A 17,357-nucleotide genomic window follows, 5' to 3' on the forward strand; every position below is an offset into this window, starting at 1 on the left:
CAGAGATGCTGCCTGACCCGCTGAGTTACTCCTGCACTTTGTGTCTGTCTTGGCCTATTTTTTAATTGTGCTTGCAATGTTCAAATCAAAAGGCATTTGTGAAACAGTCCAATCTCTAAATTGTGTCCACTTATTATATTTTGGAGTTTATTTAAAGTTAGTCTTCAAACAAATAATTGTAAAGAGGACTGTGAATCAATGTAAATGTTTAAATATCTTACCATCTTCCGTAGCCTGAGTCCGAACATCTTTGTTGTGCAACTGAGACACATTTGTTGAACTGTGTGATAACAAGTGGATGAAGGTATAGATTCTGGAATTAAATACATATTGTTCTGTTATAATAATGAATGCTATTGTAGACTTTTAAACTGCAGTGTTCACTACATTTTGACCAAACACTATATTTGTAAGTTATCAGCGTTCATTTGATTTCAGTTTGAGAAGAGGTTGAGATTGTTAAAGCCACTGGACCTGGGAATTTAATGCACAAAACACATTTTGAAAATAAGTCTGGTAAGAATGGTAACAATATGCAAAGCCTGATGACTGGTTCAGATTCGTAGGAGATCTGCATTTAAGAGGCTTTGTGAGACCTGCAGGGATATCTCCAGGATCTCCAGAGGCTCTGCTGCAAGGGCTGACAAATTGTTCCACATCACAACAGCCACACTTAACCAGTGTAACCAGCACGGTGGCGCAGTAGTAGAGTTGCTGTCTGAATGCAGCGCCGGAGACCCGGGTTCGGTCCCGACTACGGGCTCTGTCTGTACGGAGTTTGTACGTTCTCCCATGAACTGCATGGGTTTTCTCCGAGATCTTCGGTTTCCTCCCACACTGCAAAGACGTACAGGTTTGTAGGTTAATTGGCTTGGTAAATGTAAAATTGTTCCTGATGGGTGTAAAACAGTGTTAATGTGCGGGAATCGCTGGTCAGCTTGGACCCGGTGGGCCAAAGGGCCTGTTTCCGCGCTGTATCTCTAAACTAAACTAAACCACCAATGTGCCAGGTAACTGCTTGTTTTTATTTCATGTGCAAGACATCGCAGTCCATTGTGTAAGATCTTTTGTGTAAGAGCATTTTGATGCCAACCAGCAGCCCATTGTGTAAGAGCATCAAAAACAAGGAACATCCACAGGATTTTTCATCTGACTCAAACCAGACGGTGAGGACCTAACTCTGTTTACTAATCAGATGTTTTCATTAAATGTTTTAGCATTGGCAGATAGATTTTTGTGAGGAGATGGGGGTATCTTCTAATCTATTAATTGGAATTTTGTAAATGATCCAGTAATCTTCCCGCAATTGCAATTATAAGGTGTCGTAAGTGATAGGTGCAGAATTAGGCCATTCGGCCCATCAGGCCTTCGTCACCACTTCAATCATGGCTGATCCATCTCTCCCTCCTAACCCCATTCTCCTAAAAAATATCTGCTGATGGCCTCCCAGGCCCTCTGTGGCAATGAATTCCACAGATTCACCACCCTCCGACTAAAGAAGTTCCTCCTCATCCCCTTCCTAAAGTAACGTCCTTTAATTCTGAGACGATGACCTCTGGTCCTAGACTCTCCTACAAGTGGAAACATCCTCTCCATATCCACTCTATTCAAGCCTTTGCACATTGTTGATGAATCCAGCCATTTTTGTCACTTTCTGACTTCCACTGAAGCTAAAGCACACATCGAACATGCAAGAGCAGAGCTTTGTCAGCTTCACTTGCAGAAGATTTCTTTTATCTTGGCACCTTTTATCTAAATCAACTTTCTTCAACTGATAACCTGCTTGGAGAACGTTGTTAAACCAGGCACAGCATAGTTAGATCTATTCCTCAGCCATCTTAGGGCACACTTGATTAACAGGATGAACACAGTCCAATTTATTTTCCTCTCTTAAGTGCTACTCTTTATCTACTGTTCTGGTTGAGATAATGATATAGTAACAGTCAATCGCACAGAGCTGGTCATTGGACCCATTTGGTCTCATGTACAATGATCTGCTTATCTTCCCCCCATCTTTCATCATTTGACCTCTCCAGCCTGTCCCTTTTTCCCCTCATGTGCTTATCTAGCTACCCTTTAACTTCACCTGCATCACGTGGTGATGAGTTCCATATTATAACCTCTGGGCACTGCAGTTTATCCTCTAGTCTCTCCCAGATTAATTAGTGTCTTTCTTATATCCATGTCTCCTAACACTGTTGGAAAGATCTTTTGTTTATCCATCAATTTGTTGATAAATAAATAACTCTACCAGGATATTCAATTGGTCTTCTATTCTTTTTAGAAACATAGAAAATAGGTGCAGGAGGAGGCCATTCGGCCCATCGAGCCAGCACCACCATTCATTGTGATCATGGCTGATCATCCACAATCAGTAACCTGTGCCCAACTTCTCCTCATATCCCGTGATTCCACTAGCCCCAAGAGCTCTATCTAACACTCTCTTAAATTCATCCAGTGATTTGACCTCCACTGCCCTCTGTGGCAGAGAATTTGACAAATTCACAACTGGGTGAAAAAGTTCCTTCTCACCTCAGTTTTAAATGGCCTCCCCTTTATTCTAAGATTGTGGCCCCTGGTTCTGGACTTCCCCAACATTGGGAAAAAATTCCTGCATCTAGCTTGTCCAGTCCTTTTATTGGAGGAAAGGCTGCAATAACTTTCTTGATGGATGTAAAACTTCAGTTTTGGCATCATTTCAGTCAACCTTTCTACAGTTTAAGCTGACTTTGAATCTTATTTAGTTTGCTTTAGTTTCTTATTGTCATGTGTACCGAAGTACAGTGAAAAGCTTTTGTTGTGTGTTATCCAGTCAGTGGAAAGACAATACATGATTACAATCAAACCATTTATAGTGTACAGATACATAGGAAGTAACGTTTAGTGCAAAGGTAAAGCCAGCAAAGACCGATCAAGGATAGTCCGAGGGTCACCAAAGAGGTAGATAGGCGGCGCTGCCCTTGCAGTTGCGGCTTACCTGCGGTCCGTTTGTCTTTGTGTTTTTGTTTTTCTTGTCTTAATTGTAGATGTGATGTCGTGTTTTTTTGTGGTTGTGTACTATGTGTGTGGGGGGGGGGTACTGTAAAATTGTAAATTTGTCCCTTCCGAACGGAGACCCGACCTTTGTTTTCTGGGTGGTGTCTCCGTTCCCGCTGCGGCCTACCATCGGCCAAACCCCTGGAGCTGGCGGCCTACAGGGCTCTGGTTCACAGAGCCCGCGGACCAGACTTACCATCTGCGGAGCCGGCTGTCTTTGGAGGCTCGGGCTGCGTGGATGCCGACATCGGGAGCTCCAGCAGCGGCAGCGTGTTCGCCCGCCCCGGATCGCGGGGCTTGGGTCGGCCCGCCGCGGACATTTCACCGTCCGGCGTGGCCTGAAATAGGCCGCGGGATTTTTTCTGCTCGGCGGGGGCTTCAATGTCGGGAGCCACGACCGCCCCGACGTGCAGTGGCAGCGGCAGTGTCTTTGCCCGCACCGGATCGCGGGGCTTGGGTCGGCCCGCTGCGGACCTTTCACCGTCCGGCGCGGCCTGGAACGTGGCGACCTCAACAGCCTGACCGCGGGAGAAGACGGCAGGGGAAGAGAAAAAACATTTTGGCCTTCCATCACAGTGAGGAGGGGACTGGAGGAGACTCACTGTGATGGATGTTTCTTTTTTTTGTGCTTTGTGTTGGTTAGGGTTGTGTAATTTGCTTATTTTATTACTCTATTGTTGGACTGTGGGTGACAAAATCTCGTCCAAAAGACTTGTTTTTTGGATGACAAATAAAGATATCCTGAATTCTAGCACTGCTCTCTGGTTGTAGTAGGATGGCTCAGTTGCCTGAGAACAGCTGGGATGAATCTGTCCCTGAATTTGGAGGTGTACATTTTCACACTTTTATACCTTTTGCCTGATGAGAGAGGGGAGAAGAGGGCGTGGCCAGGGTGCGACTCGTCCTTGATTATGCTGCTGGCCTTGCCGAGGCAGCGTGAGGTATTAATGGCAATACAATCTGGTATTAAGTGGTCTCCCTTAGTTCCTACAGCCTCCCAGATACAAAGTCTTTGTGCAGTGTACCAACTCCTTGGTGGTCGTGGTCCAAGTGCTGCATAGCTTGTTCGAGATCGGTTCAGGACCTGAATAACATTGCACAGTTTCCTTTGCCTGCTGACAGAGGAGAGGGGAGGGGGTGGAGTTGCTGACTCAGGATCAAGCGTCTAGTCAGCAATGAGGAGCAAGATTAGCGGTGACTGCCTGGAGATGAGTGCCGTAAGGTGAAAGGGTGAGGGGCAAGGGGGAAGAGGGCACTCGATTCAGGAGATGGTTGATTCAGGATCAGTACCAATCTGGGAGGAACAATTGGATGGAGTTTAGGGAGAGCAGTGCTGAACTACTATCTACCTCATTGGTGAGCCTTGGACTATCCTTGATCGGACTTTGCTGGCTTTACCTTGCATTAAACACTATTCCTTTACCATGTAACTATACACTGTGAATGGCTCGATTGCAATCATGTATTGTCTTTCCGCTGACTGGATAGCAGGCAACATAAGCTTTTCACCCTTTTCACCGCACCTCGGTACAGGTGACAGTAAACTGAACTAAAGGGAGGGACTTAAAGAGATAAGTGACGGGAATTGTGTGAATAGAAACCTAGTCTGAATTACTTTTTGAAAACATGATTGTTCCCAGGTTGACAGCATGAATTTATTTCCTTGGCAAGGATCCAAGGCAGACTTTACGTAACGACTTCAACTGACGCACACCCAGTGCAGAAAGTGTGTTTGATCCACACGACCAAAATTCCTGCCACTTATCTCATTCTGTAATAATCTATCTTCCATATCCCTCAAGGGTAGAGCATTCTATTGATTCAACACACTGTGAGAACAAGGTGGTACAGCGGTAGAGTTGCTGCCTAAAGGGCCTGTCCCAGTTACGTGATTTTTAAGGCGACTGCCGGCGACTGTCAAAGTCGTAGCAGATCGCCAAAATTTTATTTTACCCTACGACAATGACCACGACAATGCCGAGTCAGGTCGATACAAGTAACTTTTTTTGTGAAACTAGCACATGAGTAAGAGATTACACCGTCTTCGGAAACATCGCGAAATTCCCACACTTTCCTGACAGTCAAACTGTCGCCTCCAGTCTACCTGTCAAATGTCCTGACGGTAAATAAATTGGTTAAACAAAACTATCTTCTGGTATCTTCAAATGCCTTTTCTTAATTTAATATTACGTGCTTCTTAATGCATCTGCGACAACCTAGCAAACCTGGGGACAGCGCCCGCAATAAGCTACGATAACTGGCGACAAGCCAGCTGTCACCGAGAAATTTCAAACCGTTTTGATTTCTCGGCGACGCTACGATTCATTGAAGACTCCTCACGATCATGCCCGCGACACCCCGGCTAACAGCCTAGTCACCGGCAGTCGCCTTAAAATCACCTAAGTGGGACAGACCCTTTACAGTGAATGCAGCGCCGGAGACCCGGGTTCGATCCTGACTACGGGCGCCGTCTGTACGGAGTTTGTACGTTCTACCCGTGACCTGCGTGGGTTTTCTCGGAGATCTTCGGTTTCCTCCCACACTCCAAAGACACAGATATGTAGGTTAATTGGCTTGGTAAATGTAACAATTGTCTCTAGTGGGTAAAGGATAGTGTTAATGTGCAGGGATCGCAGGTCGGCACGGACCCGGTGGGCTGTATCTCTAAAACTAAAAACGAAACAAAATTCTCAATTTTTAATTATCGTATTGTTCTCGTTTCCCTCACTTCTCACTTGCACGACACAGTTTATGCAACGGGGCATCGAGTAAACCTATTTACCAGAACGTTTTAAAACAAAATTCACATGTAATAATTTAAAAATCCCACCCATGTATCTCATGAATTTCATCAGGCCACAACATTCAAGAGTGTGCAAGCCTTCTTTTCTGGGAATATACAAACAGTGACAAAGAATGGTGGAAGCTGCATCACTTACCTGTGGTAGAGCATCGCCACAAACTGAATGAAGATTAAAACTGCAAAGGTCGCCAGAAAGGCAAATGACACCGGTTGTATCTTGAGAAATTCATCCTCCACAACTGTCCCATTGGTTATGATTTTGGGGCTGACGATTCCATCACTAATTAATTGTAGGAGAAATGTTCCTCCCAGCCAGAGCACATTAATCATCAAATACAAGAAGATAGCCTGGGAGGAATTGGAATAGAAAAAAAATCATTTGTTAATAAATAGAATTTATTAGTAGAAATTAATTGAAATGTATTAAAATTAATTAATGGCGTCCCAGGTGAATTGAAGCCCAGAGCTCACCTTTGGTGTGATTCTGGCCTCCTGCCCAATCTGCTCTAACTTTGAGCCTTCCACTGGCCTCTTGAATTGAAGTGAACTGAATTAATTGAATACGTTATTGTCACATGTAATAAGTCACTGTGAAATTCTTTGCTTGAACCTTAGCTTGAATTCCGTGCCAGGTCCACCCTTGTCCTCCTTCCGCCCATCCCCCCCCCCCCCCTTTCACAGCGGCCCCCCAGGTTGGGCCCTGCTTTGTTTGCCCGCTTGCCCACACATTCCCCTCACGCCGGGATTAAAGCCTGCCCCGTGCAGTGTTGGACCTGCTGATTATGAATCCTATAAATGCTTTAATGACTGGTTGAGCCCTTTCCTTAGGCTGTACTGATGATGAAAATTGTGAAACCACTTGAATATTTGTGAGTATCTCTGTCGTTCACAAACATGTTAAAAAAAATTGAATTCAAGGATACAAGTAAGAAATATTAAAAACAGGAGCAATGACTTAAATTAATTAAATATATCTTAATTAACTTGTGTAGGACAATAACTGCAGACGCTGATACAAATCGAAGGTATTTATTCACAAAATGCCGGAGTAACTCAGCAGGTCAGGCAGCATCATGGAGAGAAGGAATGGGTGACGTTTCGGGTCGAGACCCTTCTTCAGAATTCTTTTTAATTAACTCAATCAGTTCAGCAAAACTCTCACACTCATGAAAAGCTCAAACACCAAGCGACTGTACGTTGAGGAGATAGATTTCCCAACAAATATATTGGGGAAACTGCAGATTGTTCACACACCATCTGCTTTTATGGTCGAACTTTAAGGTCCATGTGTGTCAGATTTTATTCAAACATATGCACAACCATAAATGTGCCTACAGAAGAGAATTATCCTGTATCACCACAGCAAGTTGGTCCAGAGGTCTAAATGTAAAAGCCATAAAATTACGTGTATAAAATTATGAGAGGAATAGATTTGGTAGACACACAGTCTCTTGCCCAGAGTACGGGAATCGAGGACCAGAGGACCTCGGTTTAAGATGAAGGGGAAAAGATTTAATAGGAATCTGAGGGGTAAATTTTTCACACAAAGCATGGTGGGTGTATGAAACGAGCTGCCAGAGGAGGTAGTAGAGGCTGGGACTATCCCAACATTTAAGAAGCAGTTAGACAGGTACATGTTTGGAGGGATATGGACATCTATCCATGTCATCTTCGCGCCATTGTTGAGAAAGTCCTATTTTCCAACCTTGTCCTTGAGGGATCGGAGTTCTCTCTGTATTCTTTTCGAATGCCATGTATCTTCATGGACAGGTTGTAGATACGTCTCAATCAGCTGACTCCAGAATAAGGTCTCATCCTAAAATGAGAGGAGAACGTATTTAGTTCAGAGACACCGCGGAGAAACAGGCCCTTCGGCCCACCGAGTCCACACCGACCAGTGATTCCTGCACATTAACATTATCCTATACACACTATACATCATTTACATTTATACCAAGCCAATTAACCTACAAACCTGAACGTCTTTGGAGTGTGGGAGGAAACACTCGTGCAAACTCCGTACAGACAGCACCCGTAGTCAGGATTGAACCTAGGTCCTTGGCGCTGTAAGGCAGTAGCTCGACCACTACACCATGCTGATAGTAGCTATATGTGAGAGCCTTATGATAATTACTTGGGTGAATCTGGATTTAATTGCCACAAGGCTGTGGAGGCAAAGTCAGTGGATATATTTAAGTCAGTGATAGATAGATTCTTGATTAGTACAGGTGCCGGAGGCTATGGGGAGAATGCAGGAGAATGGGGTTAGGAGGGAGAGATAGATCAGCCATGATTGAATGGCGGGGTAGACATGATGGGCCGAATGGCCGAATTTATTCCTATCACTTATGATCTTATGGTATTTATTGCTTACCTCTCGATTATGTACGTGAGATTTATTTACTGTAATTTGGATCATGCTAATGTTGGGAACCTTTACTTACTAAATCTGGAATAAAATTAACTTGCATTTCCACTGGTCAGTGAACCGCAGCCACACAATAATTAACACTTAATCGATAGCTAACTACAAATGCTAGTTGTATAAGAAAATAACTGCAGATGCTGGTACAAATCGAAGGTATTTATTCACAAAATGCTGGAGTAACTCAGCAGGTCAGGCAGCATCTCAGGAGAGAAGGAATGGGTGACGTTTCGGGTCGAGATCCTTCTTCAGACTGATGTCAGGGGGGCGGGACAAAGGAAGGATATAGGTGGAGACAGGAAGATAGAGGGAGATCTGGAAAGGAGGAGGGGAAGAGAGGGACAGAGGAACTATCTAAAGTTGGAGAAGTCGATGTTCATACCACTGAGCTGCAAGCTGCCCAGGCGAAATATGAGGTGCTGTTTCTCCAATTTCCGGTGGGCCTCACTAGTTAACAGCTAACTAACGTTCAGATTTAACATTTAATCAACACTTAATCAATAGCTAAATACAAATGCTAGTTAACAGCTAACTAACGTTCAGATTTAACATTTTGAAAATGAAGTTAAATATCGGTTTGATTATCTGTGTAGCTCCACATTCACCAATAATTTAATTACTCCATTGTCGGTACATATGGCAATTAAACACCGAAGATAGACGCAAAATGCTGGAGTAACTCAGCGGGACAGGCAGCATCTCTAGAGAGAAGGAATAGATGATGTTTCGGGTCGAGACCCTTCTCCAGACAGAGTTAGGGGAGAGGGAGTCTAGAGAAATGGAAGGGTAAGGTGTGAAAACGACAGATCAAAACAGATGGTGTTAAGGAGATGTAGAATGGTTCATTGTTGGCTGAGGAGAAGGTGACAATGAGGCATACAGACAATAATATTTAATCAGGAGGACAGTAGAACCAGTCGGAGATGGGTTACTTGAAGTTGGAGAAATCAGTGTTCATACCGCTGGGTTGTAAGCTGCCCAAGCAAAATATGTGCTGCTGTAAACACTCTTTTAATATTAATTTTTAATACATTTTAAATTAAACACTCGTGTCTTGCCCCTTGAAAGTAAGCAAAGTGGTCATCTTCACCTCCCATCATCCTGTGTTGCTACTTTCAGAAAACTATGGACTTGAACCAAAAGGTCCCTCCAATTCATCTTCATTTCAGTATTCATTTAGCATCTTGTCCACAACCTGTGGAATATCCCACACTTTCCCTGACCACCATCCTGCTCCTAATATATAAAGAATGACTTAGATTTCCACTGAATAAAATCTGTCAAGGATATTTCATGTCCCTATTCTGTTCTCCTAATTTCTTTCTTGAGTACACTTGTACATTGCTCAAGTGACCGCTTGATTGTGGTTACCTCTACATGCCATTTGCTTCCTTTGTTTTCCTTATCAAACCTTACAGATCTTCAGATACACATAAAGTGCTGGAGTAACTCAACGGGTCAGGCAGCATCTCTGGAGAAAAGGTATGGGTGACTTTTCGTGTCGGGACCCTTCTTCAGACTGAAAGTGGAGGGGAGGGAACTGGAGGTAAGATAAAGCCCATAGATTCCTTACATATCCTTCAACATCCAAGATTTCCTCATCTTGCCATCTTTGCTGTTCACCTTTACTGGAACATGCTGGCCTGAACTTATGTTAACTCTCTTTAGAACAGACGTTACAGATGTGTGTTTCCTGCCTATAAGGTTTCCTCTGTGCGCTTGTCCGAAAGACTTTGTGTCCAAGTGTGAAAGGGGAAAGTCTAGTTCAGGCGAGGGTACAATTCATTGCTTAAGTGTTATCTTATTTCTTCCAGGAAATCTTCGGTAAAGAATGTTGTTTCGTTCAGCTTGGAGACCCAGCCTTGAAAACACAAACACCATAGTTCAGATAATATTTATACTCCACAACATCTAAATTGACAAAGTCCTTTGCAGTCAATTGTCTTTGCTGTCGGTACAGCTCAGAGTTATACCAACAGTTACACTCGTGGAACACTGAATATAAAAACCTAAGGAAGAGGAGCAGGAGGAAGCCCTTTGGTCCTTGTATTGTTCTGCTCATCAATAAGATGATGATTCGCCCTTTACCTCAACATCCCGACTCACCCCATATCCCTTCATTTCCTTAATATCCAATCATTTGCTGCTGAACTAATATGAACATCGTTACTGATGTGTAAATCATGCATCAGGTTTCAGCAGGAAAGGGACACTTCGTTGGATTATGAATCACTTCATCCAGTGATTATGAAGCTAATATTAGCTTCAGAAAATGTCAACTCATCCTGCCCCTCCCCAGTAATTGCACGATAATACGTTTGCATTTGAAATGCCAATTAATCCTTCCACGGTAGGTGACGTCTGGTACTTGATAGTGTCGGCAATTATCGATGAGAACATTGTGCTTTGACAATATTTATTCACAAAATGCTGGAGTAACTCAGCAGGTCAGGCGGCACCTCAGGAGAGAAGGAGATATTGTGTTTCAACAATATCACTCAATCTGTCCATGCATAGATGGTAAATCTGCTTTCCTGTAAAACATCAATGGTCCTGGGGGATTTTTACCAGGATCCAAATATTTGCAAAAGAGCAAATGCAATGGGTGGCCAATTAGGATTGATAAATATTTGGAAATGTGGTTCACTCACAGTTTTCTACTGGTAAGTCCAGTACTTGGAAAATAACAGTGGAAAACAATCAGAGCAAGTTGTTTCACTATAGTCACTATAGTCAACACGTCTAGTCAAGAAAATGGAAACGTTCTCATTTTTAAGTACATTTTTAAAAATTATTAAAATATTTCTCTCCTTGCATTTTTGAAAAATATGTCATCAGGGCGGCATGGTGGTGCAGTGGTAGAGTTGCTGCCTTACAGCGCCAGAGAGCTGGGTGCGATCTTGACCATAGGCGTTGTCTGTATGGAATAAGCACGTTCTCCCCGTGATCTACATGGGTTTTCGGGTACTCGGATTTCCTCCCACACTCCAGGAGACGTACAGGTTTGTGGGCTAATTGGCTTGGTAACATTGTAAATTGTCTCTAGTGCGTGCAGGATACTGTTAGTGTGTGTGGATCGCTGGTCAGCATGGACTCGGTGGGCCGAAGGGCCTGTTTCCACACTGTATCTCTAAACTAAACTAAATTTATCTTTTAAATAACAGTATCTTTGTTGAAATTGGGGAAGGGTGGCAATAAAATACCTACATGCCACCACAGGGATGTTTCAAGCAATAATTAGGAATATCCTCAGAGAAAGCTGGCATAAAGTTTTAAGATGTGCAAGTAACTTTGCTAAATGTTTGAAGAAGTAGTTAACGGATTGTCGATGTAAGTTATTTCTACACACTTGCATACAATTCCATGCAAGAAGCTATTAACAAACATAGAACTCTCTGCCAATCTATTGGCAAGGATGTAAAATTGGTTAGGACGTATGAAATACTGAAATGAGGTTCAGATAACAGGATGTGTTATGACTGTGGCTCTCGAGGATCTGTACTGGTTTTTCATTGATTTTTAGGAAGGAACTTTCCTGACAAACAATAGATAGGCCTCAGGAAAAAAACCTAGAGGAAAAAGAAATTTGCTGGCAGACCAAGCAAACAATTGAAATGCCTAAAGAAATGGACCAACATAACCAAGGGTGAACCTGTCTGAAGAAGGGGCACGACTCAAAACGTCACCAAGTCCTTCTCTCCAGAGAAGCTGCCTGACCCGCTGAGCTACTCCAGCTTTTTATGTCCTTCTTCTGTCTGTTCTAGTCCTGAGGATGAAATTTCAGTCTACCTTCTAAATGGTTAAAAGGCAGAAAATAATCAGAAATGAAAATGATCAGGTCAAAATCAGTATGTTAGAAAGGAAAAAAAGCAAGATGAGACAATGGAGGATTAGAGCTTAATATTATCACGGGGATATGAGATCTGGCGGCCACGGTGGCGCAGCGGGAGAGTTGCTGCTTTACAGCGCTTGCAGCACCAGAGACCCGGGTTCGATCCCGACTACTGGTGCCGTCTGTGCAGAGTTTGTACGTTCTCCCCATGACGGCGTGGGTTTTCTCCAAGATCTTCGGTTTCATCCCACACTGTAAGGACGTACAGGTATACAGGTTAATTGGCTTGGCGTATGTGCAAATTGTCCCTAGTGTGTGTAGGATTGTGTTAATGTGCGGGGATCACTGGTCAGTGTGGACTCCTTGGCTCTATGTCTAAAAACAGGGAAAAAAAAGGCACTGTGTCTTCAGTTAGTTTTTCAGGGTAAGGCTGGATGAAGTGTTCTTGAACATGTTCCAGTCCTCCGGTAGATTGGAGTGTATTCAAGACCACCCCATCCAGCCTCAATGTGTGCATCTCAGTCATCACCGGTTTCATCACGAAGGGCAGTCCTGAAGTAGACCCTTGGCCTCTGCAGACAATCGCCATATTACTCTCTTCGTTGTTGACTGTCGTTGTTGTCTCCGTCTGTAAGCCGGGCACTAACGGTATCAACTCATAATGAGAGTTCTTTCAGCATGCTCTCCTTGTCGGCACTTTGCAACAGGTGTAGATCAATATGCAAGAATTTGCATGAATCAGGAAGGGTGTGCCACAGACAAGAGATGATAAATTTAGCCACGACTGAGAAAGGGAACATACCTCCAGAATTTCTTGTGAGCAGCTTCTCTGACTCTGGATAGTGAAAGCATGGGCAATGAAACTAAGGAAGAAGCAACGTGAGTAGCAAGTCACTAACTTATGAACGAGTCGTTAATTTTAACAGGATAATCATGAAAATCTTGTCTTTTGTGTGTGTGGTTTGTGTTCCGTTGCAGAGTTATGCAGGTAATGACGAACAGAGTGGTTGGTACAAGTCAGTGTTCTCACTGTTTGAGTGAAGGTGAAGGACACTGGTTTAGTTTAGTTTCGTTTAGTTTAGAGATACAGTGTGGAAACAGGCCCTTCGACCCACCGAGTCTGCACCGACCAGTGATCCCGCACACTAACACCATCCTACACACATGAGACTAGGGACAATTTATATTTATACCAAGCCAATTAACTTACAAACCTGTCAGTCTTTGGAGTGTGGTAGGAGCGCCTTGAAAGTGGCAACGCGCATAAATAGAGTGGGAAAGAAGGTGCATGGTGTACCCCATGCCCTGACCAATAAAGGTGAGCATATCAAAGACACTTTCATTCAATAGGGCAAGAGTTAAGTCATGATGCAGCTCTAGAAAGACTTTGATTACGCCACATTTGGAGTAGAGTGGCAATTCTCATTGCCCCATTTTAGGAAGGAAATGGAGGCTTTGGAGAGAGTGTAAGAGAGTGCAGGTTTACCAGAATGCTGTCTGGATTAGTATCAGCTGTGAGCAGAGATTGGACCCACTTGGATTATTTTCTGCGGAATGCCAGAGGTTGAGGGTAGATCTGATATAAGGATGTAACATTTTGAGAGGCATAGATGGGGTAGACAATCCGAACCTTTCTTCCCAGGATGGAAAAATCAACTACCAGAGGGCATAGCTTGAAGGTGAGAGCGGCAAAGTTTAACAGCGATATGCAGCAAAGTTTTTACAAAGAGGATGGCGGGTGGCTGGAGTATTGTGCCAGGGGTGGTGGTGCAGGCAGATAAGATAGTGGTGTTTAAGAGACTTTTAGATTAGGCACATGGATGTGCAGGGATAGGATATATACCGATGTAGATATAAAGAACGGCAAATGCTGGTTAATACGGGTTAATGGTCTTGACCCGAAACGTCTCCTATCCATGTTCTCCAGAGATGCTGCTTGACCTGCTGAGTTACTCCAGCACTGTGAAACGTCACCTGTCCATGTTCTCCAGAGATGCTGCCTGTCCTGCTGAGTTACTCCAGCACTCTGTGAAATGTCACCTGCCCATGTTCTCCAGAGATGCTGCCTGACCCGCTGAGTTACTCCAGCACTCTGTGAAACGTCACCTGCCCATGTTCTCCAGAGATGCTGCCTGACCCGCTGAGTTACTCCAGCACTCTGTGAAACGTCACCTGCCCATGTTCTCCAGAGATGCTGCCTGACCTACTCCAGCACTTTGTGTCGTTTTGGAGGGATGTGGCTATCAAACTATACAACTCCTCCCCCTTTAGTCGTGGGGTAGACTGACTCCCCTTCCCTCCACCCCCCCCCCCCCCCCCCAATCTTTGCACATCCCCAATCTTGGACTTTCCACGTCACTTTAATTTCATGTTTCATGGATCTTCTTGTGTTTCACGACTGTTGGCAGACCAATTTCCCTCCTAGGATAAATAAAATCGGACCCTGTCGTATAGTATCATATTGCCCAGGACTTTCTTGGATCCCGTCATTCATTATAAATATCCTAGTCTCACTCCTCCACCTAAAATGTATCACTTCATATTTTTAGAATTAAATTCCATCTGCCGTTTCTCTGTCCATCCTAGAAACTAATCAATATGGTTGCGTAGATGAAGATTAAGATGAAGATCACAAACATTACCAATCTTCGTGTCACTTGCAAACCTACCATTCACATCCCTTACAGTGGCATTCAAGGTTGATCAGCTGGTTTAACAATAATGGGAGGAAAACAAAAGTGCCAGATTGTAGTGGTATGCATTTATCTGGTACTGATGGACACGGCACCTGTTCTGAGCTGCCTGATCTGTTCTGAGTATTCAGCAGAGGCGAAGAGAGATTGCAGATGACGAAACCTGGAAGAAAAGAATGGAAAGCGGTAAGAACTCAACCGGTCAAACAACAAGGTCCCACATTCAACATGGGCAGCATGGTGGCGCAGTGGTAGAGCTACTGCCTTACAGCGCCAGAGACCTGGGTTCGATCCTGACTATGGGTGCTGTCTATACAGAGTTTGTACGTTCTCCCCGTGACCTGCGTGAGTTTTCCCCGAGGTCTTTGGTTTCCTCCCACACTCCAAATACATACGGGTTTGTAGATTAATTGGCTTGGTCTAAGTGTAAATTGTCCCTAGTGTGTGGAAGGTAGTGTTACTGAGCAAACTGCCAGATGACGTAGTCGAGGCTGGGACTAACCCAACGTTTAAGAAACAGTTAGACAGGTACATGGATAGGACAAGTTAGGAAGGATTTGGATCAATCGCGGGCAGGTCCACTTGCTGTTCTTGGGCACCTGTACGAAGGATGTCCTTTTGAAAGTAGTGAGAACCTCATACTGCAGAGGTGAAAGGTTGCAGATGTCCTGGGATTCTCCAGACATTGGTCCAGATGGGGTTTAGTTTAGAGATACAGCATGGAAACAGGCCCTTCGGCCCACCGAGTCCATGCCAACCAGCAATCCCCGGACATTAACACTATCCTGCACACACTTGGAATAATTGTACATTCATTTCAAGCTAACAACCTGCAACCTGTACTAACCTATACATCGTCAGAGTGTGGGAGGAAATGGCACATCTCAGAAAAAAACCCACGCAGGTCACGGGGAGAATGTACAAACTCCGCACAGACAGCACCCGTAGCCGGGATCAAACCCTGGTCTCCATCGCTGTAAGCGCCTTAAGGCAGCAACTCTACCGCTGCACCACCGTGCCGCCTCGGTCTTTGACACTCAGCCAGGTAGGTAGTCTGGGCTGGACGCTTCGCATGGTTTCACCCTCGAAGAAACTTTGATGATGTTTCAAAGAGCGTCGGGTTGGCCGGAATTGTCGGGGCTTTTGCAGGTGTGTTACAGGTGACCTGAGTTGGTTAGTACATTTGCAGATGACACCAAAATTGGTGGGGTTGCAGTCAATGAGGAACGCTCTCAAAGTGTGTAGGAAGGAACTGCAGATTTAACTGGTTTACATCGAAGGTCGGCACAAAATGCTGGAGCAACAGGGGCACAGGTAGCATCTCTGGAGAGAAGGAATTCCTGAGATATATAGGTATCAGGAATTCCTGAATTCCTAATTCGCTGAGTTACTCCAGCATTTTGTGATACCTTCGATTTGTACCAGCATCTGCAGTTATTTTCCTACACAAAGGAATATGATTGATTGCTTGATACTTTATTGTCGTGTGTAGTTGGTCCAGTGAAATTCTTTGTTGTGCGTCTGCTTGTTTTCGTCGGTCGGGATATTGAATATAAGAGTCATGAAGTCATGTAGCGGCTGTATAAGACTTTGCTTGGGCTGTATTCGGAGTATTGGGTTAATTTCTGGTCGCCCCATTACAGAAAGGGTGCGGAGGCTTTGGAGGGGGTGGCTGTATGATAATTTGCATATCACTGTACCTTAATTGGTACACGTGACAATAAAAGACCTTTGAAACCTTTGAAACATTTGATATGCAGGAAAAAGAAGGGATATGGATCATGGAGGTTAGTTTAACTTGCATTATGTTTGGTACAGACAATGTGAGGTAAAGGGCCTTTTCCTGTGCTGTATTGTTCTGTGGCCAATGTTCCTTGATCTATGTTATTCTTCTTCGTTTCAAAGCCCGTTTAACAGGCATTGAGATCATACAGAAGTGGTGTGTCATTGCCTCTAAGAATCCGGTTTTGCTGTTTTCGGACACAAAGCTTTAAGGGGAAAGGTGGAGAAGACAAAGGAATGAAAACCAAAGGCACCTGCAGATAGTTGGAATCTGAAACAATATATTTTAAGCAGTAAACACTGCCATCTAGGGACACAAATCACCGCATGCAAATACTGTATGTTCATTGAAAAAATTATTATTAAGACATTTGAGATTATAGCTTTTTTTCCTAAGGCTGTACCAGGTTAAATCATCCTTTGTTTTGGTCTGAATCTGAATCTGAATTACCTTTATTGTCATTCAAAATGAATTGAACGAAAATCATTTGCCACGCAGCCACAACAGTACAGAGTAAAAGACACAAGACACTCAATTTTAACACAGGGACTCCTCCAGACACTCCTTCACTGTGATGGAAGACAAGAACATTTCGTCTCTCTTCCCTCATGCTTCTCCCACAGACAGATAGTTCAACTTCTACCGAGGCGACCGAGGCTCCCGACTCGCGCAGCCCCCGCAAGGAGATGGAAGGTCCCGCAGACGAGCCGCGCCGGGCGATGAAAAGTCCCGCGGCCGAGCCTCGCCATGAAAAGTCGCGCGGCCGAGCCTCACCGGGCGACGGA

The 17,357-nt window shown here is 44.2% G+C and overlaps 1 protein-coding gene across 1 annotated transcript in view; it reads right to left on the reverse strand.

Annotated features, from left to right (window-relative positions):
- Nucleotides 1–15,475, reverse strand: part of LOC144596876 (chitin synthase-like) — a 50,018-nt gene extending 34,543 nt beyond the window's left edge. Inside the window, 6 exon segments of the mRNA XM_078405740.1 lie at nucleotides 222–313; nucleotides 5,976–6,187; nucleotides 7,545–7,655; nucleotides 12,626–12,724; nucleotides 14,885–14,952; nucleotides 15,376–15,475. Of these exon segments, the coding sequence (XP_078261866.1) occupies nucleotides 222–313; nucleotides 5,976–6,187; nucleotides 7,545–7,655; nucleotides 12,626–12,724; nucleotides 14,885–14,952; nucleotides 15,376–15,475 (682 nt within the window).
- Between the last annotated feature and the right edge of the window lie 1,882 nt (nucleotides 15,476–17,357).

This window comes from Rhinoraja longicauda, chromosome 9 (assembly GCF_053455715.1).
Source record: "Rhinoraja longicauda isolate Sanriku21f chromosome 9, sRhiLon1.1, whole genome shotgun sequence".
Classification (NCBI taxonomy): domain Eukaryota; kingdom Metazoa; phylum Chordata; class Chondrichthyes; order Rajiformes; family Arhynchobatidae; genus Rhinoraja; species Rhinoraja longicauda.